General features: G+C 42.2%; 1 protein-coding gene across 5 annotated transcripts in view; it reads right to left on the reverse strand.

The window, feature by feature from the left end:
* Filip1 (filamin A interacting protein 1) overlaps positions 1-23,793 on the reverse strand; it is a 207,834-nt gene that overhangs the window by 38,390 nt on the left and 145,651 nt on the right. For 4 of the 5 annotated variants that reach the window (XM_006511443.4, NM_001357352.1, NM_001081243.2 and 1 more), the window contains exons 3-4: positions 16,673-16,846; positions 10,215-10,393 (exon numbers count right to left, since the gene is read on the reverse strand). In XM_006511443.4, the coding sequence (XP_006511506.1) occupies positions 10,215-10,393; positions 16,673-16,846 (353 nt within the window). Of the gene's footprint in view, positions 1-10,214; positions 10,394-16,672; positions 16,847-16,925; positions 16,953-23,793 lie in introns of those variants that run through there. The other variant, XM_030244584.1, reaches the window with a different exon arrangement.

Below are 23,793 nucleotides of genomic sequence, written 5' to 3' on the forward strand. Positions count from 1 at the left end.
ACATCACTGTTCAATACCTAATTTTACCCACAGTGCCAAAAAGAAACATTCACTCAAAATGCAGTGTAAGGAACAATGTCTGTGGTCAGGTGCTACAATTTGCAGCTTTTAAATTGGTTGTTTTTGGAGGATGAATCCCCCCCCCCCCCTGAAACTTAGATATCTCGCTAATGCTTCAGTTAATTTAAAAACTGAAAACTGTTTTTACATATTCTGAAATAAAGCTTGTCAGAAAAGATAGATCATTACATCCAACCTGACATCTGCCTGTAGTGCAAACAATAGAATCAATGTATCAATAGACAGAGCATCAAAAAACAAGTCAGTAGAAAGTGGTATTGGTGGTTGGCATTCTGACAAGTGGGTAGCCACCAAGGCTGTAATTACTGAAGGAAACTGTAGAATCTCACCTAACTAGAACATTTGTTATGCCACGTGTAGGATAACTATGAAACCTCATCTGCTCCAGCTCCCATGGCCTCTCCCTGATTCACCAAGAAAATAAACTTCTGTTTTTATTTGCATATTTTACTATAACATTCAGATCAACTTTTGAATCTAGACATTATCAATTCAGTCCATTCTAGACTTTGTAAATAAGTGATTTTATAACTGAGTTCTAGAATGTAATACACAACTCTGTGGAAAACGTGGGCATTATTGCTACAGCTAACACCTGGGATTTTTTTTTCTTCTTCTTCTTCATTTCTTTTTCACCATTTAAAGCAGTATTTGGGGCAGCTGTTGGGGGAAAAGGTTATTGTAATAGTCAGACCAAGTTGTGTTTATCTCTGACTCTTTTCAGGATTTAAAGAATCACTTGTTGGTCTGGCCCTTTTAGAGCTCATCTCCCTCCAGATCTATACCTCCACCTGAACTCAAGGCAGATCAACAAGCACATTCCCCAATCCCCACCCCACAGTGCCCACCAACTCTCTCCCAGGAGGGTTGTCCTAAGTAGGGACACAGGAAGTCTGCTCTAACCAGAGATACAGTTCTGCCTGCCTCCCAGGAGACCTGCTCTAAGCCAGAACACACAGCTCTACTTGCTTCCTGGGAGGCCTTCTCCAATCCAGGACACCCAGGCCAGCTAACACCAGAGATAACCAGATGGCAAAAGGCAAGCACAAGAACATAACCAACAGAAACCAATGCAATATGGCACCCAGCTCTCCTGCTACAGCAAGCCCTGAATTCTGAAGTTAAATCCTGTCTCATGAGGATGATAGAGACCATTAAAAAGATATAAATAATTCCCTTAAAAAGTATAGGAAAACACAGCCAAATAGGTAGAAGCCCTTAAAGAGGAAACAATTAAAACCCTTAAAGAAAGCCGGGCGGTGGTGGTGCATGCCTTTAATCTCAGCACTTGGGAGGCAGAGGCAGGCGAATTTCTGAGTTCGAGGCCAGCCTGGTCTACAAAGTGAGCTCCAGGACAGCCAGGGCTATACAGAGAAGCCCTGTCTCAAAAACAAAAACAAAAACAAAACAAACAAAAAAAACCTTAAAGAAATACAGGAAAATACAATCAAACAGATGAAGAACATGAACAAAGCAGCCCAAGACCAAAATATGGGAAAAGAAGCAATAAAGAAAACACAAATAGAAGCAACCCTAGAGATGGAAAACCTAGGCGGGGGGGGGGGGGGGACAGGAACTACAGACACAAGCATCACCAAATATATAAGAGATGGTGTAGAAGAATTGATGCATTGGCCAAAGAAAATGCCAAGTGTAAAAATTTCCTAACCCAAAACATCCAGGAAATTTGGGACACAATAAAAAGACTAAACCTAAAAATAATGGGGAGAGAAGGGGTGAAGATTCCAAATTCAAAGAGCCAGAAAGGTATCTTCAACAAAATCATAGAAGAAAACTTTTCTAACCTAAAGAAAGAGGTAGCCATAAACATACAAGAAATCTACAGAACTACAAATAGATTTGACCAGAAAAGAAAATCTGCCTGCCACATAATAATCAAAACACTAAGTATACAGAACAAAGAATATTAAAAGATATAAGGGAAAAAGGATAAGTGACATATAAAGTCAGACCTATCAGAATTGTACCAGACTTCTCAACAGAGATGATAAAAGACAGACAATCTTGGACAGATGTCATGCAGTCTCTAAGAGAATGAGAACACAAATGCCAGCCAAGGCTACTATACCCAGCAAAACTCTCAACCACCATACATGGAGAAACCAGATTTTCCATGACAAGACCAAATTTAAACAATATCTTTCCACTAATTCAGCCCTACAGAGGATACTGGAACAAAGTCTCCAACACAAAGATGGAAACTATATCTAAGAAAACACAAGAAATTAATCATCTTGCAACAAACCCAAAAGAAGAGAATCACACTCACACACATAGTACTACCTGCAACAACAAAATAACAGGAACTAACAAACATTGGTCATTAATATCTCTCAACATCAGTAGACTCATTCACCAATAAGACTACTCAGGCTAACAGACTGGATATGTAAATAGGAGCCATCATTCTCCTGTACAGAAAGAACATACCTCAACAACAAAGATACACATTACCTCAGAGTGAAGGGCTAGACAAAGGTTTTTCAAACAAACGGTCCCAAGAAAGAAACTGAAGTAGTCATTCTAATATCTAATAAAATTGTCTTCCAACCAAAAGTAATCAAAAAAGATAGGGAAAGACACATTATGCTCATCAAAAGATGAAATCTCAGTTATGAACATCTATGCCCCAAATGAAACAGCACCCACATTTGTAAAAGAAACTTTACTAAAGTTCAAAACACACATTGAACCCCACACAATAATAGTGGGAGACTTTAACACCCCACTCTCATCAATGGACAGGTCATTGAAACAGAGACACAATGAAACTAACAGAGGTTATGAACCAAATGGATGTTACAGATATCTACAGAACATTTCACCCAAAACCAAAACAATATACCTTCTTCTCAGCACCTCACAGAACCTTTACCAAAACTGACTGTATAATCAGACAGAAAGCAAGCTCAATAGACACAAGAAGATTGAAATAATCCCTTGCAGATCACCACGAAGTAAGACTGGACTTCAACAACAACAGAAACAACAAAAAGTCCACATACTCATGGAAACTGAACAACTCTCCGCTCAATGATAACTTGGTCAGGGAAGAAATAAAGAAATGAAAGACTTTCTAGAAATCAATGAAAATGAAAGCACAGCATACCCAAACTTTGAACACATTGAAAACAGTGTTAAGAGGAACAGTCATAGCACTAAGTGCCTTCATAAAGAAATTGGAGAGATCCTCACCAGCAACTTAAGAGCACACTCCCAGGCCACACCAACCATTCTTTATGGGTTGGTCATTAAACTTCAGAATTCTAATTTTTCTCCATTTTTAAAAGATGCCTGTTGCCAACCCATGAATGGTGGCCCACTCCTTTATTCCTAGCACCCAGGAGTCAGAGACAAGTAGATGAATGTCAGTTCAAAGCCAGCCAAGTCTACAGAGTGACTTTCAGAACAACCTTCCAGGTGACATCATGGGAGCCCGTCTCAGAAACAAAGAAACAACAAATAACAACAACAACAACACAAACACACACACAAACACACCACACATACACCAAAACAAATTAAACAACAAAACTGTAGAAATTTTCTTGGTCAGCAGAATAAAAATAGTAAGTAGTAAGTCTCCTTGTTAAGCTTAAACTCTATGAAGTCAATGTCTGACCACTTTTCCAAGTCATCTATTTCTTCCTCCTCCATACATTTGGAGGAGGGAAGTGTTCTTTTATTCAGAAGGTAAGAGAGAAGATACAGGAAAAAATTGTTTTTCTAACCTGATTCTGCCAGTTATCTGTTGGAAAAGGGAACTTGTTAGCAGGAACTTAATCTGCTTCCCCATTTGTCAATGGAGACAAGAATCAACAGTACAGTTTTATAAGAAGAAAACAAGGTGGTGTGTTTGTCTATTTCATCAGAATGGTTGAACTACCAGCTGTTAGTCAAATGCTAAGCTTAGAGAAGAGGGCTCAGATGGTTTCTGATTTAAAACACTCCCAACAATTCCAGTGCACTAGAGCAATTTCTCAGGCATAGTAGTGTGGAGAGCCGTGCCGTGAGCAATCGCCATTATAAGATGGCGCTGGCTTCCACTGTGTCTAACTAGTAAACAAGCCTTATGCACAAGTGCAAGAGTGAATTCACGCCCAGTCACTGCCCATCTCCGGGCATAGTAATGGGGTGATGGGCGAGCAACTAATCAGGTGCTGTCACGCCACATCAGGTGCTGAAATGTCACGCTGCAGGCTATATAAACAGCGCCATTTTCCGGGTTCGGGGTCTTCCTTATGTTGAAGCAATAAAAGCTTTGCTGTAGAAGGATCCAGTTGTCCGAGTGAATTCTTGCCGGCGAGATACTAGCTCGGGCAAGATAGTAGGTCTTGGTTGTGGCTGTAGAGATAGCTCAGCAGTTAAAAGCTCTTGCAGAGGTCCTGGTTTGATTCTCAGCACTCATGTGGTGGCTTTTGAGCAACTGTAATTCCAATTTCATGGAATCTGGTGTCCCTTTCTGGCCTTTGTGGCTACTGTATATATGTGATGTGCAGATATATGCAGGCAAACATTTATTCATATAAGGTAAATCTCTCTTTTTTAAATTAGTAAATAAATAGTGGGTTTTGAGCAGCCATTTCCTAATTGAGCAAATAGAATATCACAGACTACCCTATAGATCTGCAGGCAAATGCCCACCTTCACATTGATTTAAAGGGGTTTCTTCTCCACTCAGGTCCTTAGAAACTATGCTCTCTACTGAAAAGGCAAAAGAGTTTCTCCTGAGATGCTGATTTATATAGTTCTCAAAAAATGTAATCCAAAGCCTTGACACAATGTTATATCATGTTATTTATGTTATTCCCAGCCAAGCTTATAAAACCCAAAAGCTTTACAACCTGTGTAAACTGTATTTACAATGGTAGATTTAGACAGCACACACAGACACACACACACACACACTTCTTTTTTATGTATCTGTGATCTAGTCCAGCATTCTTAGAGCAGCCCTAGTGAAGCTAAGGATTAAAATAACAAGACATGCAGCTCAGACAGAGAGAATAAAGTACACACTCTGGATGTGATCTCCCCTGCTCAGAATTATGCCTTCGAAGATCAAGGCCAATAGAAAGGTGGACCAAACAGAATGTATCATATTATTTAATCAAGGAAGCTTCCTTTATCCAATCTTAGTGCCACAAGATATTTTCATCTTTATTATTAAAATTTCAAGTTAAACCGATACCCTTTTCATGGTGTTTTCTCTTTCCAACTTGGAACTCTATGTGTAGAGGGAGACGTGTAGTATATGGTGATAAATTATGGCCAGTCTGTTAGCACGACACAGAAAGCAGAGAACAACTTAATTCTGATTTGTAATGTTTAATCTGTAGAACTCCTGTACCAGATGAACTGAAGAACCCTTGAAAGGTGAAAAACCATTTCTGCATGGATTGTCTTTACACCCAAAGGGAAATAACAAGGGAATAGATAAGGAGGGTTTATTTATCCCTGCCAGACACATCACTGGCTTCACTATATAATCACCTCCAGCAAAATGCATCATAAGAAAAAATGCTGGATATGCTGTTCCAAATCTGCTTCAAAACGAGTTCTGGGGCCTCTCTGGCAATCAACTGCTCTACAGCAGATGCTGCCTTGATAGCCCTGAGATGCCATTGATGATATCTCTCTTTATATTTTTCTACAACCACAACTCTGCTTTTTAAGTTTCTGTGATCTACTTTGAACAAAAACACCTGGATGGTAGAGAGAACCCCCTTTCCCAGGATAACAAACCATTTGGCACAAGGTCTCAATTTACAGGAATCCAGCCTACCACCCTAGATAGGAGCTGATCTCAGAAGTTTTGGGCAATGGCCAAAGCCTGGGTTTGTGTGTTCACTAAATGTCTAGATGTGGACTCTCAGCAATACCTGCTGCTGAGCCGTATTCATAGGTCCATTTTTGTTAACTTAAACCATTTTCCAGAAAAAGGAGGAGTCCCTGGTGGAGAAGTACGAGTATAGAGAATAAAGTTTAGATGCTGCAGGTGCAGGAGAGAGTCCCCTCTCCTGTCTGTGTATAGGGGGCACCAGTGGGGAGGCAGGGTGTGTGTGTGTGACAATGGCACCTTACCCTTGCACACTCAGTGGGACAAGCTTAGTGAACATGGACAAAGTCCCTGGGATGTCATACCACTTCCCTTTTTGCTCATTTTCAGAATAGACACAGAGGCACCTGAAGGGGCATTCTTGGCCATTTGTTTATTACTAACAAAAAGGCTTTGGGGGCATGAACTAGCTGGTTTTGCGTGCCAACTTGACTTAAGCTAGAGTCATCCAAGAGAAAGGAGCCTTAGTTAAGGAAATGCTTCCATGAGAGGCACCTATAGGGTGATTTCTCAATTACTGATCACGGGGGAAGGGCCCAGCCTATTGTGGGTGGTGCCATTGCTGGGCTGGTGTCTCAGGTTCTATAAGAAAGCAAGTTGGGCAAGCCATGAGAAGCAGGACAGTAAACTTGTCATTTATGGTGTTCTGTTGAACTCTATGATGGGGAAGAAGAGAGGGGAAAGGAAAGATGTGAACAAAGATTTGGCGTGGTCCAGTAGGACTCCAGTTTTGGTCTGAAATGTGCCTTCCCAGTAGGGAGGTGAGAGGAAGAGGCACCAGGAGAGGGAGCATGGGGATCAGGAAGAGGGAGGAGGGAGAGTGATGCTAGGGAGTCAGGAGAGGGAGGATGGAAATTCAGACAGAGGGAGGCTGAAGATCAAGAAGAAGGAGTCCAGAGATGGGGAGAGAAGTGCCAGAGAGCCAGAAGACAGAGGCTAGGAAGCCACAGTGTGGGCAACCCAGTGTCCTGCCAGCTCCTAAAATATCTAAACACAAATGCTCACTTCCAAAGCAGGACCAACCCAGAGCACTTGAGTGGGGTAGTTTCCAAACTCCCTGGGAATGGTCTTACAGATGGTTGTGAGCCACCACACATGTTCTGAGAACAGAGCTGGGGTCCTCTGCAAAACCTGTAAGCACTCTTAATCTTCGAAGCATCTCTCCAGTCCCTGGGTTTTTAAGGTAGTAGCTCAGATAGCCCGGCATGTCCTCTAACTCACTATATAGCCAAGGCTAACCTGGCATTCCCAACCCTCCTATTTCTACTTCCCAAATGCTGGGAGGCCAGGGAGCTGGGAAAGGAAGGTCTAATTGCCCTAGCAGGGCTTCCTGTCATGCTCTGGATATGCCAGGCTTTGGTTGCTGGACCTGTAGTTTAAGATTGGATAGTTCTCTGACTGAGGGTAGGGGCTTATTCTCCCTGGTTACCCAGAAATGCCAAACCAGCTCATCTGTTCAAACACAAAGCCAGCTGGCCTTGGCTGACTGCAGCTTAAAAGAAACACAAAGAAACTGTAATTTAGGAACGTAGGATATACAACTTCATTACTTTCATTTCTCCCCCTAAACCCAGTAAGAGGTAACATTACCACCGATCTAACTTTTTAAACTTTAGAGATGCAACCTGTTAACCCAATCACAAAAAAGTCATTAGATATGCACTCACTGATAAGTGGATATTAGCCCAGAAACATAGAATACCCAAGATACAATTTGCAAAACACAAAAAAATCAAGAAGAGGGAAGACCAATGGGTGGATACTCCATTCCTCCTTAGAATAGGGAACAAAATACCCATGAAAGGCGTTACAGAGACAAAGTTTGGAGCTAAGACAAAAGGATGGACTATCCAGAGACTACCCCACCCGGGGATCCATCCCATAATCAGCCACCAAACCCAGACACTATTGCATATGCCAGAAAGATTTTGCTGAAGGGACCCTGTTATAGCTGTCTCATGAGGCTATGCCAGTGCCTGGCAAATACAGAAGTGGATGCTCACAGTCATCTATAAGATGGAGCACAGGGCCCCCAATGGAGAAGCTAGAGAAAGCACCCAAGGAGCTGAAGGGGTCTGCAACCCTATAGGTGGAACAACAATATGAACTAACCAGTACCCCCAGAGCTCGTATCTCTAGCTGCCTATGTAGCAGAAGATGGCCTAGTCGGCCTTCACTGGGAATAGAGGCCCCTTGGTATTACAAACTTTATATGTCCCAGTACAGGGGAATGCCAGGGCCAAGAAGTGGGAGTGGGTGGGTAGGGGAGCAGGGCGGAGAGAGGGTATAGGGAACTTTCGGGATAGCATTTGAAATGTATATAAAGAAAATATCTAATAAAAATAAATAAATTAATGCAAAAAGAAGAAAGAGAGAGAGAGAGAGAGAGAGAAAGAAAGAAAGGAAGGAAGGAAGGAAGGAAGGAAGGAAGGAAGGAAGGAAGGAAGGAAGGAAGGAAGGAAGGAAGAAAGAAAGGCAACCTGTTCTGCATCTTGTGTTGGTTTCGGTTTGTTGTTTGTTTTTGTTGTTGTTTTGGTTTTTTGAGGCAAGTTTTCATGTAGCACAGCCTGACCTTGAACTTGTTGTATTGCTAAGGCTGGCCCTGATTCTTCTGCCTCCACTTCCCAAAGGGTGAGGATTATGGGCAGTTCAATGTCAGTGGTTTCAAACATGGGAGGAGTCAAAGACATAACCATTTAGCTGAAGGACAGGAGAAAAATAAAAGAGTGAGTCCAGCAGCTACGTAGAAAACTTTACAGCCTGGTATGTGTGTGTGTGTGTGTGGAGGGGGGGGGGTCTCTGCTGCTGGTGGCAATCTGTAGTTTACAGAAACACCGTGCTACAAGAATGGATGTGTAGGGTGAACACTAGGGCGCAGAGGATGCCCTGAATGAGTGAAGTCTTTAGTGAGTTTGGATGGTTGACACGGGGACAGCCATGTCTGGGACTCTAATAGCTCAGTCCCAAAGGATGGTCAAAACCTTTCCCAGGTGAGCTCAGAGGGACGACAAAGCCTTCCTCCTGGGCAGTGCAAACCATTGACCAGTTTGCACCACAACATGCACCTGCAGCTTCCCCTCGGATGTTCACAGTGTGAGACTTCCCATAGAGACTTTCTGCAGCAACTAGCTGCCCCTCCCCCTCCCTAAGCATGCTAAAATCAGAGTGCATACACTCAACCAGACCACAGTTTGTCTGTACGTGTGTCTGTGTGTCTGTCATTTCTTCAACACCTCACAGCCCTTAGTCAGGGCGCCAAGACCCACGGCTGGTGGATCAGGTAACACACTTTTTGTTTTTGTTTCCTAAAATTTTAAAATGTGCGACCTAGGGCTGTAGAGACGGCTCAGCAGTTAAGAGCTCTTGTAGTGGATGTGGATTTGGTTTCCATCTCCCACGAGGTAGCTCACAATCCTTTACAAGTTCAGTTCCAGGGGTTTGAGGCCCTCATCTGACATCCCTGGGCACCAGATACGCATGTGGCATGTGATACATTCACATACATGTAGGCAAAACACTGGACACATACAGGGTTTTAAAAACCTTTTAAAAATTAAAAAGGGATATATATATGTATGTATCCAACAGTGGAACTGTCTACTTTGGAATTAATGGGGAAGCTTCACTTATAATTAAGTGTAGGAATTTACCTTTCTGAAAATTGGATTTCATTCCCAAAGAGAAAAATTGCATTATTTCAAATCATAGGCAGTATGTAAGATGGTTTTTGAATGTAGGGGCTTTACTGATCAAATTAATATACAAAACTCTGAGGTTTCTTTCCAGCTTTATGGTTTTCTGACTCTAAACCTCTTGGTGAGGACCTGGCACCTTACTTATGTGCACACCAAACAATTATGTGATAATCTCATATCAAAGTCTTCCCCACCTCTCAATCTCCCCACACTCACTAAAACCATTGAGAAACCAGAATAAGACCCTGGGTATCTGTCACATGACCATTTCAAAAGCCTTTGACAGAATCCACCTTGTCTTCAATTACTTCAACATAATAAACGTTATATAAGAGAAACCCTCAGCCATCATCATCATAAATGGAGAAAAAGTTGAAGCTCTCCCATTGAAGTCAGACACAAGGCTGTCCACTCTCCCGCTCCTTTTCAATAGCGGTGTGTGACTTCTTTTCCTTTGTGTTTCCCTGTAATTCTCTTCTCTTGCCTTACTGCTACAGCTAGTGCTTTGAGCCTGGCCTCTGCTATGGGTCAGCAGGGAAATGGGGACCCAGATGTGCTGGTGCCTGCGTGCACATTACCTCTCTCGCTCCTGCTCCAGCAGGTTGGTGAAGTCGTCGCTCTTGTTCATGTAGTCGGTGTGCTTGTGCTTCTCGTTTTCCAGCTCGTACACGGTGCGCCTGTGACACTTCTCAGCCAACAGCAGCTGCTCCAGCATGCGGCGGTATGTCTCCTTCTGCTTTTCCTCCAGTCTGTCCAGCTGAGAGAGCAAAGCCAGGAAAGAGTTTAAGCATCTGACTGCATTGGCAGTGACTGTAAGGTGCTAACACTGGCCTAGAGGATTATGACCTGATGGAGAGCATTGCAGGGGAGACTGTGTGCCACCACCTTCTGCTATTTTCTCCATGCCAATTGGCTTTATAGACTAGCAGTAATAGCCTGGCATTGTGCCTTTAATTGCAGCACTCTGGGGGCAGAGGCAGGCAGATCTTGGAGTTTGAGACCCTCCTGGTCTACTAGGTGAGTTCCAGGTTGGCCAGAGCTACACAGAAAAACCCTGCTTCAAACAAAATATAACAACAACAACAAAACGAGCCATAATAATTCGTAAGCTTTTGGCTTGTTGTTTGAGACTCAGTCTTGTTATGCAGCAAAGGCTGGCCTCTAGCTTAAAACTCCTTGTCTCAGCCTCCTGCATGCTGGAATTACAGGTGTGTGCTGTGATACCCAGTTCACAATGCTATGATTTACCTGCCAGCCTTTAAGAGTGAACTCACTAAACTTCAGGAGAATACATAATTTCTCAGAAAGTGGATAACACCTTCCTCATATCAGAAAAGCTTAAGATCTCACCATGCACATGTATATATCAGAGTTCTGGGAAGTCTTTATCGCTGTCCTAATACAGGGCTTGTAATTATCTGAAATTCTAGGGGAAGTATAGGAAAGGTCCACAGTCCTGTTTTTGCTGTATTTTGTTTTCAGTTTTCATTTTCGTCTTTTCCTTCAAAACATGCTACATGTAGGGAGGGTTTTGTTTTGTTTGTTTGTTTGTTTGTTTGTTTGTTTTTAAAGAACATTTAAAGAGTACATTTCTCTAAACGAGGTCTTACAAATCTAACTCAGGGCTGCTGTTTCTCTGTGGCCAGAGTATCCTATCTTCATGAGATCATTGCCTCATGAGTCCTTCAGCTCTGACTATGTCCCCTATGCCTGCACAAAGCATGTTTAGTAATTGCCGGTTCAGGAGGACCAAATCTTACAGTTTTGACCCCTCCTATCCCACTCATGACCCTTTCTCTCAAACTCCAGCATGGGCCTTTCGCTCTGGCGCTGCTGCTGAGCTGAGGTGGCCCCCCGTGGGGCTGTGCATGTGGGACTGGTCAGCAGAACCCTGCCCCTCTACCCTCCCATGCAGCAAGGGATGCTAGCAGCATCTTTCTGACCAGATGCCTCCAGCACCATCTCCAGCTGGGATGAGTTAATGACCAGACCTTGTTCCATGTTTGCTAAAAATAAGAATTCCTCTCTTTCTCCCTGACCCCTTCCGAGCACACTATTCCAGGCAGAGCAGACATAATACCAAAATCCATTCTCAGTCTCATTAACCCAGGCCTCCTGGGGAGCCGGTCTGCAGGGAATGTCAACAGCAAAGCTGTTCTCTCTGCCTGTGCCATCTTAGCCCTCAGCTAAGGAAGGGGCCATGCTAATTTGAAGGCTCTGTTTGGAATACAGAGCCAAGTATGTAAGGGTCATTGACTTTTCATTTACTTTGTGTCTTGTGCATGCCATAGCATGATACATTGAGCTCTGAAGGCCCAGACTCCACCGTGATCTCAATCTCTCCAAATAACTGTATGGGGAAGATGCTGATGTTATGACCTGGATGGTAGATGGAGAAATCCTGAGAGATAGGGATTGTATGGACATCTGTAGAGAGTAATAGCACATAGAAATAGCAAATGTTTTGGTGTAGCCTCAGCACAAACTAGGCCTTGGCCTTGACCACATGGGCCTTCAGGCAGCAGTAGACTTGGGCTGGATCACTGGAGTGGGCTACTGGAATTGCTGTGGATAACATCCACCTCAACACATCTCATTCGGTTTGCTGTAATCATGGTTACATTATGAGGAAGACAGTCTTCTGGGTTCAGTACATAAGGCTGGGACATTCCTGCACAGTATGGCAAATTCCGTTTAAAAGCATTAGTGTGGGCTCTAGCTTTCAATCTTAAATTCCTGACAGATCTCTCTCCTCTCTCTCTCTCTCTCTCTCTCTCTCTCTCTCTCTCTCTTTCTCTGTAATAATATCAGGGATTGAGAGCGGCTGTTCTCTTGTCTCTATAGAACTTGTGCAGTGACTGAAGATTGACTCCCTTAGCAATATACCCTGCAGGTCATACTCTGTGCATTGGCTTGGGGTTTTGGGTTTTAAGACGTGGCTCAGCACAGATGGAAGGCTGTCACTACAGTACAGTGCAACTACAGTGGGAATATATTATTGTAGACATATAACTTCCATTTGGCTAGAGGGGAAGCAAACTGGAAAGGCCAAGAATTTTCTAAGGAAAGAAAGAATGCACTTAGAAGTCTTTTTTTTTTTTGGTTTTGGTTTTGTGTTTTGCTTTTTGTTTTTCAAGTCAGGGTTTCTCTGTGTAGCCCTGGCTGCCCTGGACCTCACTGTGTAGACCAGGCCAGTCTTGAAGTTAAGAGATCTGCTCTGCTTCCCAAGGGAAAGGCGTACACCACCAAGCACATCTTTAGTTAAGTGTGTGTGTGTGTGTGTGTGTGTTTTCCCATGAGGGTGCCAATGCTGGGGTACTAGTGTGGAGATCAGAGGACCTCTTGCACACATCAGTCCTCTCCTTTTACCTTGGTTCTCAGGGATGGAACTCAAGATGTCCAGCTTGGTGGCAAGCACCTTTACCTGTGGGACCATCTTACCCCAGGAGTAGGCAGACTTGAGAAAGGGAGCAACAATTTCAGCACGTTATATGTCAAAGATAGATTGGGAGACAGTTTTAGCTCTGATGTCTGCAGAGGGCTAATTCCAAAGCACTGAGGAATCTAGGAAGACAAAAAGCAACTGAAGGAAACATAAGGTCTTAGCAACAAAGCTGGCCCTCAGAGAAGGGAAATGGGTTTAGGTATACATAAGATGAGGCTACAAAAGAAGCATTTCAGTCATTGTTGAATCAAAATTGGGGACTGGTTAAGTCAAGAAATCCCCAAAGCAGAGGAAGGTGACTCTTGTACACAGAGGGTATTAGGACCCAGGACACAACTGAGGAACTGCTATAAATCTTCAAGCGGTCCCATAAGATCACCTATAGCCCTTCTCTTGGGGATGCAACAGATTTTCAAGGTAATTGAATGAAGTCCACAAAGACTAGAGAATTAGATTTGGGAGAAGCAAGACAAATTATCAGAAGGACTACTTGGTGACAGACTAATTGCTGACATTGCTTGGACTGACTAAATATGCCCCACATTTTGCGATCTTGGTTTGCATCAAAAGAAAAAGAAGACAAACTAAAGGGGATCCAGCAGAACAGCACCGGCTCAGGCCACACCCAGCTCAGAAGTAATGGGGAAGATTTCCTACTGAGGATTTTCCAACTCCATGACAGGAAACCCGAAAAGTTCCATGTTAAACTCACAGTCTCGAAGACTCTCAAGGCTTGGTTTTCTGTCTTTCCCTGGAGAAAAGATTGTAAGTATAGCCCAGATTGGTCTTGAACTACTTATTGTCCTGCCTCAGCCACTTGAAGGGGCCAATAATTGAAAATTCTAAAAATAAAGAAAAATAACTTGGCTGAGCTTTTCTAAATGGGAAAAAAATAAATAGCAGAAGGTATTTATTGATTCAGTAGGACAAGTTCCCTATTAGTACTTGTAATAGAAGAGAAGGCTTAATTCTGGGGATGAACAGTACCCAATAGGTTCAAGTCACACAGGCCTCAGAAGGGATGGAGACCAGGCTACAGGAGCTGAGAAAATAGTCAGAGTTGGGCTGTGGCTCAGTGATGGAGCTGGTACCCTGCATGTGTGAGGCCAGAGGTCTGATCCTTTGCAATGCAAAATAAATAAATATCTGTACAAACCAAACCCCACTGGCTTATCCAATAGGGTTCACTGAAGACTTAGTGAGTCCAACACAACAGACTGTTTTCCGTTACAAAGTCTTTGGCGAGGAATTAAACAGCAAATATTAAGTCCCTGGAAATCTCCAATAAATGATTCCAAAATATCAAAATCCAAACTATTAAAGGAAAACTCTAAGAAAACGTGAGGGTGTAGCTTCTTTCTTTTTAATTTCTTCCTCTGTTCAGTGGGAGGAGCACAACTCAGAATCCCTGAGAGCCCAGGAAAGTGCCCTGATTTTAGTAGCATTGCAGTCTTGCTAATACATCCCCAAACCCACCTGTTCTCCTTTTTCAACAACTTCAAGGGTTTATTAGGATATGCACAATTATCCTAATATTCATTTCACACTTACTGACTTAAAGAGTATCTTTAGGGGAGGGAGAGATGGCTCAGAGGTTAAGAGCACACACTGCTCTTGCAGAGAAATGGCCTGATTTCTGCTCCTACTCTCCATGTTGGGGAGTTCACACCTGTTTGTAAGTTCAGCTCCAGGGGAGACCAAGAGAATCAAACACTCTGATCTCTGTAATCACCTGTACACAAGTGCACATTACACACACACACACACACACACACACACACACACACACACACTGAAACAAAATGACACGAAACAACAAAACCAAATAAACATGTCTTTTAACAAAACCAAATAAACATGTCTTTTAACGCCCTATCTCTGTTTTTGTTTGTTTTCATGGTAGTGAGAATTGAACCCATATGAAGGGCTGGAGTAAGGGGCCAAACAGAAAGATTTTTCTTCTTTTAGAATTCTGTATCTTTCACAAATCTATGTATCTCTATCTATCTATCTATCTATCTATCTATCTATCTATCTATCTACCTCCATCTCTCTTGACTCTATCCTCCTTCCCTACCTCTCTGTCTTTGTCTCTCATTTCTCCACTAGGGAGATTACTGAGAAGAGAAAGAAACAAAAAGCAGGCCCAGCACCACCAATCCCAGGACAGCACATAGCTGAGTGATTCTGCCCGGCCTACCTCTCCCATGGGGCTAGGGCCTCAAGTCCTAACCTTCAGAGAAAAGCATTAGGAAGCCTAAACCGAGTTTAGTAATCCTAGTTTTCACTGTTGTCACCATCGTCGTCACCATCATCACCATCACACGGATGTTTTTTACTTTTATATACCTATTATTCTGCCAGCCCAGCCCACATGTGGAAGACCTTAAGGAAATGAGTACTTATCATCCTCAAATCCACACCCACACCGATGGCTAGTAGTACCTGAGTACCTAGCATGGGTCAGATGCAATGCTAAGCTTTCTAGGCACTGATCCATTTAATCCTCACAACACCATGTGAGGTGTTTGCTGTGGTCGTTCCCCCACCCCACAGATGAGGAGCCAGGGTTTAATGAACGGAGGTGGGCTCTGCAAAACCATACACAGCTGGATCTCAAACACTGAAATGTGAAATGGATCCAGGCTGTTACCTGAATCCTGCCCTACAAACACTCTCCCTCCACCCCCTCCCTTTTAGGGAAAGCTAAGGGAAGGGATCTGCTTCAATTGGGGAACTATGGAGCTGTCAATCTCCTTTGAATACTATCTAAATCAGATCTGGCCACCAACCTAGGTTAAATGTTAAATTTAAAATTTTTTTCAGACTTTTAATTTCTATATTTTTAATTTGTCCTACTAATTGTAAAGCCATGAATTGCTTACCTAAATTTTGAGAAATCAGTGTGGCTACATCCATTAAAGGAGCACCCTAATTTGACACTGAACTTCCACTATAGCATGGGGGAATTATTAAACTGTCATGTCATAGGTAATAACAGTAGCCATAATTCCTAATATAATCTTGCATAATATGATTCAGTATAGCCCTAATGATATTATTTCACCTTAAAAATTACTTTAAATACTGCATTTGGATTTTCACATAAGACCTTTTAAATTATGATACTCTAAGATACTTTTAGAGCAATGGTATTAAACCATAACTATCAATAATGAACCAAACCTAAGGTTAGGTTATCAATTTTATAATAATTCTGAAAACTCCATGTGAGAACTAGCAAGCACCTCAAATTCTTAAATATGCTATTTCTTAGAGGAGTAAAATAATAATGTACTTCAAGAGCACATAACTTTGTTAATCATATGGAAATAATATATTTCAAATCTGAAGCATTTTTTAACATTGAAATTCCTATCAGAACATATCTAGTCCAGATCACTAATTACTTAATCATACTTATTACTACATTGGGGCATTTTAACAATTTTGCACTTGGAAGAAAACATCAAAGCATACAAAGGAAGAGGGGAGCGCTTTCTCTCCCTCTATCCCTCTCCCTCTCTCCCTGTCTTTCTCCCCTCGCCCCTGCAGTTTCTTTCTAGGGAGGTGTGCTGATGTCCAGCTTACCTCTGAGATGGGTTTCTCATAGACATCTTCTCCTATGGACTTCTCCTGAGCAAGGATGGCATCGCGGTGCAGGACTCGAAGCACTTTCTCTGGTTCTGCAGATCCATAATGCGCCTCCAGAACCTCGGGCTTGGTCTTCTCCGTCTTCAGCATGTGGATGACATCTTCTCGAGCCTGTGATGGGAAGCACAGCCAGGTCAGAGGGCCGACGCTCCCAGATTCACAAAGTCAGCAGGGAGCTTACTGGACTTACCCCTACTGCTTCAGGTCCACTGAAGACTCACTGGGGGTTTTCTTAAAAATTTTTTTTTAATCCAACAATAGATTGGCAAGCAGATTCTCTGCTTCGGTTGCTAGGAAGCAAGGGAGCAGAAAAAGAATTTGTGCTAATATTAACCACATACTAATTGCTTTAGTTAAATGGTACTAATATGAGAGAGGAGGCAAGGGATGGCTGATCCTGGAAAGCCTGTTTTAGGGTACACAAGGCCAGCAATGATCAAAGTTTTCTATTTATGCTCTCGATACAGTATTCAAATGTACTCTAAAGGGAAGCCCCACTCCCTTTAGTCTACAACCATGTTCACTGTAGTTCTAACTCCACATGCAGTTAATGAATAGTCATTCTTACTGATTTAGTGTCTCCTAAGCAATCTGCTTCATACAGAAGCACACGGCTAGAACTCACACTGTGCTGTGCTGAGCTTTTAAACTAAGTACTTCCCATCAAATTCTACCCTTTGAACACCCAGACAGTCACCAGACAAGGCAACTTGGTAGTCTTTTGGTGATTTTCCTCAACATTTTATTGACACTCTCAAGAAAACCACAGATGTAGATGGCATCGTCTTGGGTTCCCATCATACAATGCTTGCACCTCTGAGGGCTTTTTCTGTTGACATACTGTGATACAGCTGACATTTGCTGAGTATATGTGTTCCCTTCTAGGCTTGGAGCTGCTTTACCAGAAGGCTAAAAGATAAACCAGTGTGACTTTAACAGCTGGTTGGGCACAGATTTCAGTCCATAACAGTACAACAGTTTTCTCCAGCACCACCGTAAGCCATGAGTTCAAAACTACAAACTTAGTCATTGATGCATGTTTTAACAGGAGGGCTAACTAGTTGAACGAAAGTACTGAATTCATAACCTGACCATTTCTTAAGCCTTCTCACTTGGTTGTGTCTGTGTGTGTGTGTGTGTGTGTGTGTGTGTGTGTGTGTGTGTGTGTGTGTTTTCAGTCTCCAAATTAATCTCATCCAGATGGATAAAGACAAATTCACTAGTGGGCCAACAGTGAATTAGAGTTTGCATAGTACAAGTGTTGCTAATGTAGATACACATACTCATTTCAAGATGAAATGTAAAATACTGATTTCTGAAGCACATACTAATTAGAAATGTTAATGAGATGGTCAAGGCTGAAAAAACAGGCTAATGAAGAAGTAGTTCATCACCAGGGGGTGGGAGGTGGATAGGAGGGACCCACAAAAGCACAGTGCAAAGTCATGCTAGCAGGGGACCATGTCTGAACAGGAGTCAGTGGCCTGGAGCTAGCAAGATGGCTTCTTTGGGAGAGTGCTTGCATGGCAAGACTGAGGACCCATGTGTGGCTTTTCAGAAGCCATGTAAGAAGCAGACACTCTGGTGCGTATCTGTAGTCCCACTGATGGAGACATAAACAGTCGTTTTTTTTTAATGGAGATGTCCAGTGAACCAACCTACATTACCACCATTTGTCTTCCTCCTTCACATATGATTCCAAATTTGCTGTTCTTGTTCACAAGCCCTTACAGTCAGTTTCTTCTTCCAAGATGACACTTTCATCTTTAGTCAATGCAAAAAGTTGACCCCAGATATGAGAGTGGCTAAAGGGAAAAGTATTGTCATCCAATTGTTATTTCAATTGGCTCATGGAGGACAGGTGGGCAAACCGGCTTGTTGGGCACAGGCTGTGACCGGACTTCTGGTAACAACATATATGCTCACATGAACGAGATAAGTGTAGGAGCCCTTCCTTTTGTAGACCAATATCCGTTGATGTACAGGAAGCTCCTGTGCTACAGCGCCGCCATAGATACGAATTTATGCTTTGTCCAATGTTACTTGACAGATAGAATAAACAGGAGCCCAGTCATCTCTCACTAGATAAACTGCACCCCAATTAAAGGCTGCATCTCCTAGATAAAACAGGCATGTTTCCCCCTTCCTCCTCCTCCTAGTATGTGTACATGTGTGCATACATATGTATGTACTCATGTGTGAGAATATGTTTGTGGAGACCAGGAGTTGATACCACATCTTCCTTATTCACTCTCAGCTTTACATGTTCAGAGACAGGTTTCTCATTAAATTTAGCAACAGCAATTTTGAAGTAAAACGGGAAAAGAAAGAAAAAAAAACACATTATCCATGCTTCTCATAATAGATACACAAAGGCAAATAAAATAGAATTAGAATTTCTAAACTAGAATAAAGTGCTTCCATAAAGGGAAAAAATCTAAACTAGAAAGTTCCCTGTTTTCTTCCTAGAAGCTTGTCCTGAGCAAGCTTCCTTCATTCGGGCTATGGATGACCCTGTGCACAGTGTTCCTGGAATCTAAACTCAACACGAAGACTGTGCTACACCCACTTGTTGGCATGGTCAGAATTCCTTTTAGACTATTCAAGCACGGCTGTGAACCTGAGGACAGAAAGGCACTGAGCAGGTTGTACTGGGAGGCACATCAAGAACACAGGTTCACAGCTCGCTTGTTCTGCTACTGCCACATTCCTATTCGACAGGGACCACCATGAGAGAGCCATCTACACACTTCCTCCACAAACCACATTCTGAAGACGACTTATTCCTCACTGCAGATAAAAGTCAGCTTTCAAACATAAACTGATGTAACGCTCTTGACAGCATGGCTTTCACGGTTAACTCACACTAGTATAGGTGACCTAAGCCTAAAGGAAATTAAATACATTCTAAAGCAGTAAGACAAACAAGAACGTAAAACAAGCAAAATGATCTGAAGTGTGGTACGGTGGGATGAGCCCAGTTTTTAAAAGTCTCAGAATTATTTTCTGGCCCTAGAAGTGAAAAAAAAAAGAAAGTCTGGTCCTGGGTGATCTATGAATGTTGCTCTAAGTTAACTTTATCATCTATGGAACAAAACCATAACAACTTCATAAGAATGTTGCCAGGATGGAATTATATACATTCATGGAGTGACTAATGTTGAACTTGGCCCAGAATAGGTCTTAAGTCAATAGAGATGTTTGCTATAATTTTTGTTAGATGGCCTCTTCTTGTGGAGAATTTTTAATATAAAACTCCACTGGAGTACATTTTTTGTACATAGTGATGGGTGTCATGGATAATTTTTGTACAATTATATCATGTACTTCACTATAACTGGTCAATCTCTTTGCCTTTCTTCTCTTTCCTGCCCCTGTCTCACACCCACTTCCATGTCTATGGATTATGCATCTATACAAAATCTAGGATTCACAGGTGAGAGAACATGCAATATTCATTTACCTGAGTCTGGTGTACTTAGCTTAATGATGGTCCCCATTGGCACCTATTTTCCTGTTACTATATTTTTGTTCAACTTTATAATGGAGTAAAACTCTATTGTGTGTATACCATTCTTCTTTCTGCATCTGTTGACAGATGTCTAGCGTGATTCATAACTTGACTATTGTGAATAGTGCTGCAGTAAAGATAAAAGTGCAAGTATCATGGCTGGAAGGATGGCTCAGTGATTGAGAGCATGTGTTCTGGCCCAGGCCCTAGTTCCCAGCACCCATGACTGGCAGCTCGGAACTGCCTGTAACTTCAGTTCCAGAGGATCTGACTCCTTCTTTTGGCCTCTGCAGGCCTCTGCATCCACATGGTGCACATAAACGTATGCAGGTAAACACATATAAATGTACATAAAAATAAATAATTTTTAATGTAAAATGTTCAAGTATCCCTGTGCTGTATTGACTTAAAGTCCTTTGAGACTATACCCAAGAGTAATATAGTAGGATCATAGGTTACATAAACTTTTAGTTTATTAAGGAACTTCTATGGTGATTTCCATAGTAGTTGGCCTAATTTACACTTCTACCAACAGTGTATTAGCTCTCCCTCCTTGAGTCTTTGCCAGCATGTTGTTTCCTTTATGATAGCCATTCTGACAGGCAGTAAATGGAATCTCAATATTGTTTTAATTTTCATTTTCTTGATGAATTATACTGAACATCTTTTTACATATTTATTGGCCATTTGTATCTCACCTTCTGAGAGCTGTGTGTTCGTGTCATTAACCCATTTACTGAGTAGTTTGTTACTTTGCTGTTTAGGTCTTTGAATTTTTAAATAAATTCTAGATACTAACCCTCTTTCAGATGTGTGAAAGATTTCTGTCGTTTTCTGTGGGCTCCCTATTCACTTACTTTCTTTAGGAGCCTTTGGGTTTCATGCAACCCCACCAGTCAATTCTCAGTATTATTCCCAAGCTGCCAGCATCCCTTTCAAATAGTCTTTGCCTATTCCTATACCTCTCAGTTGAAGTGTTTTCGGTTCAGGGTTTGGAGTCATATATCAAGACCTTTGATTCAGGTTGACTGACCTTTGTACAGGATGAGCAATTTGAAACTAGTTTCACTCTTTTACATGTGGATATCTAGTTCCCCACCGTCATTTGGTAGGGAAACTGCCTTTTCTCCAACGAGTGTATTTGGCATCTTTGTCAAATACCAGGTTGCTGTAGCTGTATGGATTTATGCATATGTCTTCTGTTCCACTGGTCTATGTGTCTGCTTTGGTGCCAGTACTATGCAGTTTTGTTACTATGGCTCTACAATATATATTGAAGCTGGGGATGGTGACGCTTCTAGCACTGTTTTTGTTGTGTTCTTGCTGCTGCTGAAGAATCCTTTGGCTGTTTGGGCTTTTAGTACTTCCATATGAGAAAAGGAAATACCTGTTTATTTTACTAAAAAAAAATCACTTATTCTTGCACTTAGTCATAATATGACATCACGTGTTACACACTTCATCTTCATTTAATTATCCTAGATACGAATTACCAAATAAGAGAGCTACAGTGTATCCAGAGCTGCCCTATCCATCAGGAACTTACTAGGGGGTCCCTGTAACTGGTGCAGAGCTAACTCTGGAAAGATTAACCATGTTGTTTCTATGATATTATGACTTAAGATAAATTTTTATCACATCTGTTTTATTTACTCATTATTTGTTTGTGTTTTGTGTGTGCATGCAAAATGCTACCGCGTGCACATGGAAGTCAGAGGACAATTTGTAGGAACTGGTTCTCTCCTGCCATGAGTGTTCCAAGGCTCAAAGTCAGGTCATCAGCTGCCCCAAGCATCTTTATGTACTGAGCCACCTCAGCTGGCCTTGGGATAGCTTTTCCCCCTTTGAGACAGGGACTCTCCACATAGCTCTGTTTGGCCTGAAATTCACTATGTAGACCAGGCTGGTCTCAAAGTCACAGACATTCACCTGTCTCTGCCTCCATGAAATTAAAGTTATGTACTACCACACACCCAGCCTGTGTAATATCTTTCAAATTGGCAGATTAGTGATGACCATGCAATCACAGTAAATTTGTTCATGAGTTCAAATACATGATTCAATGTACAGAAAAGATCCTGCACCTTGGGATAAAACCACTCTACAGCTCCACTTTTAGGGATGTGTTAATTTTTGTGAAAAGGGATAAAATTAATGTCAGAAAACTTCTTCCTTTGAACATTACTTGCACAGAGCAGATGAACCAGAAACAAGTGGTTAAGGTCTTAGGACTCCAGGAAGCACCTCAATAGACCTTAAGAATGTAAATGGACCAGAGAGAAGAATGCTTTGAAGACAGCTCTCAAATGAGCTTCCTTCTTCTCTATGAGAAGAGAAAGGGGATTAGAGAAGAAAGAGTCAGTGATGTTCAAGTTACTTACAAACAAATATGAGCTTCAGGCACAGAAAGAAGCACAGGAGTCTCACATCTCTGCCACGGAGCCTACCTCCTCTCTGTGCTCATGGTAACACTAGAGAGCAAGGAGTGTAGTCTCAGTTGATTGCAGAGGGAGCGGAATCAAAACATGTGGGGGCAGCAAAGAGTCACTCCACTGCTGCCTGGGCCACAGGTAAGCATGAGTCAGGAAGTCAAAGGACTTATTAGGGGCTTTGCCAGGCAACCAGAGTCAGAGACACGATAAAATGAAACAGGCTCAAAACCAGAGCTAAATCAATCATTCATTAAACACGCTCGGAACATTCACATTGGGCGATGCATTGCATTCAGTGTTACGGAAAGAATTACCTCCTGTCAGTTTGAAGGGATGCTGAAATGGAAAGTAACTTATAATATGGTAATATGGTAGAAAAACCATGTGCTGGAGAAGGCATAGGGAGTAATGATCAATCAATCGATCTATTGATTTCTTTCTCTCTCTCTCTCTCTCTCTCTCTCTCTCTCTCTCTATCTCCCTCTCTGTCTCTCTGTCTCTCTGTCTCTCTGTCTCTCTTTCTTTCTTTCTTTCTTTTTTTTTTTTTTTTTTTTTTTTGGTTTTTCCGAGACACGGTTTCTCTGTGTAGCCCTGGCTGTCCTGGAACTCACTATGTAGACCAGGCTGACCTCGAACTCAGAGTGCTGGGATTAAAGGTGTGCGCCACCACTGCCCAGCTCTTTCTTTCTTTTCACTACAGGGTTTCACTGTATAGCCTTGGCTGTAGATCAGGCTATTGTCAAGCCCATAGAGCAGCTCCTGCCTCTGCCTCCCGAGTGTTGGGATTAAAGGCGTACACTACCACCACCAGCACCACCTGGCTGGGAGTGATGTTTACCTAAAATATCTGACTTGAATCTGCGCTAATAGAGGAGGCCTCTAGGAGCATGTGATCTGAAATGCCACCATGAATAAAAATGGAGACAGGTTAGACTGCTCCAGGTTCCAAGTTCAAGGCTGAAAAAAAAAAATGGTTCAATGATTAAGAGCATTGGTTCTTGCAGAGAGCCCAGGGTTCAATTTTCAGCACCCACATGTTGGCTAACAACAATTGGTAACTCCAATTATAGGTGATCCAATGTCTTCTTCTCAGAGGGCACCAGGCACATATGTGG

This window comes from Mus musculus, chromosome 9 (genome assembly GCF_000001635.26).
Source record: "Mus musculus strain C57BL/6J chromosome 9, GRCm38.p6 C57BL/6J".
Classification (NCBI taxonomy): Eukaryota; Metazoa; Chordata; class Mammalia; order Rodentia; family Muridae; genus Mus; species Mus musculus.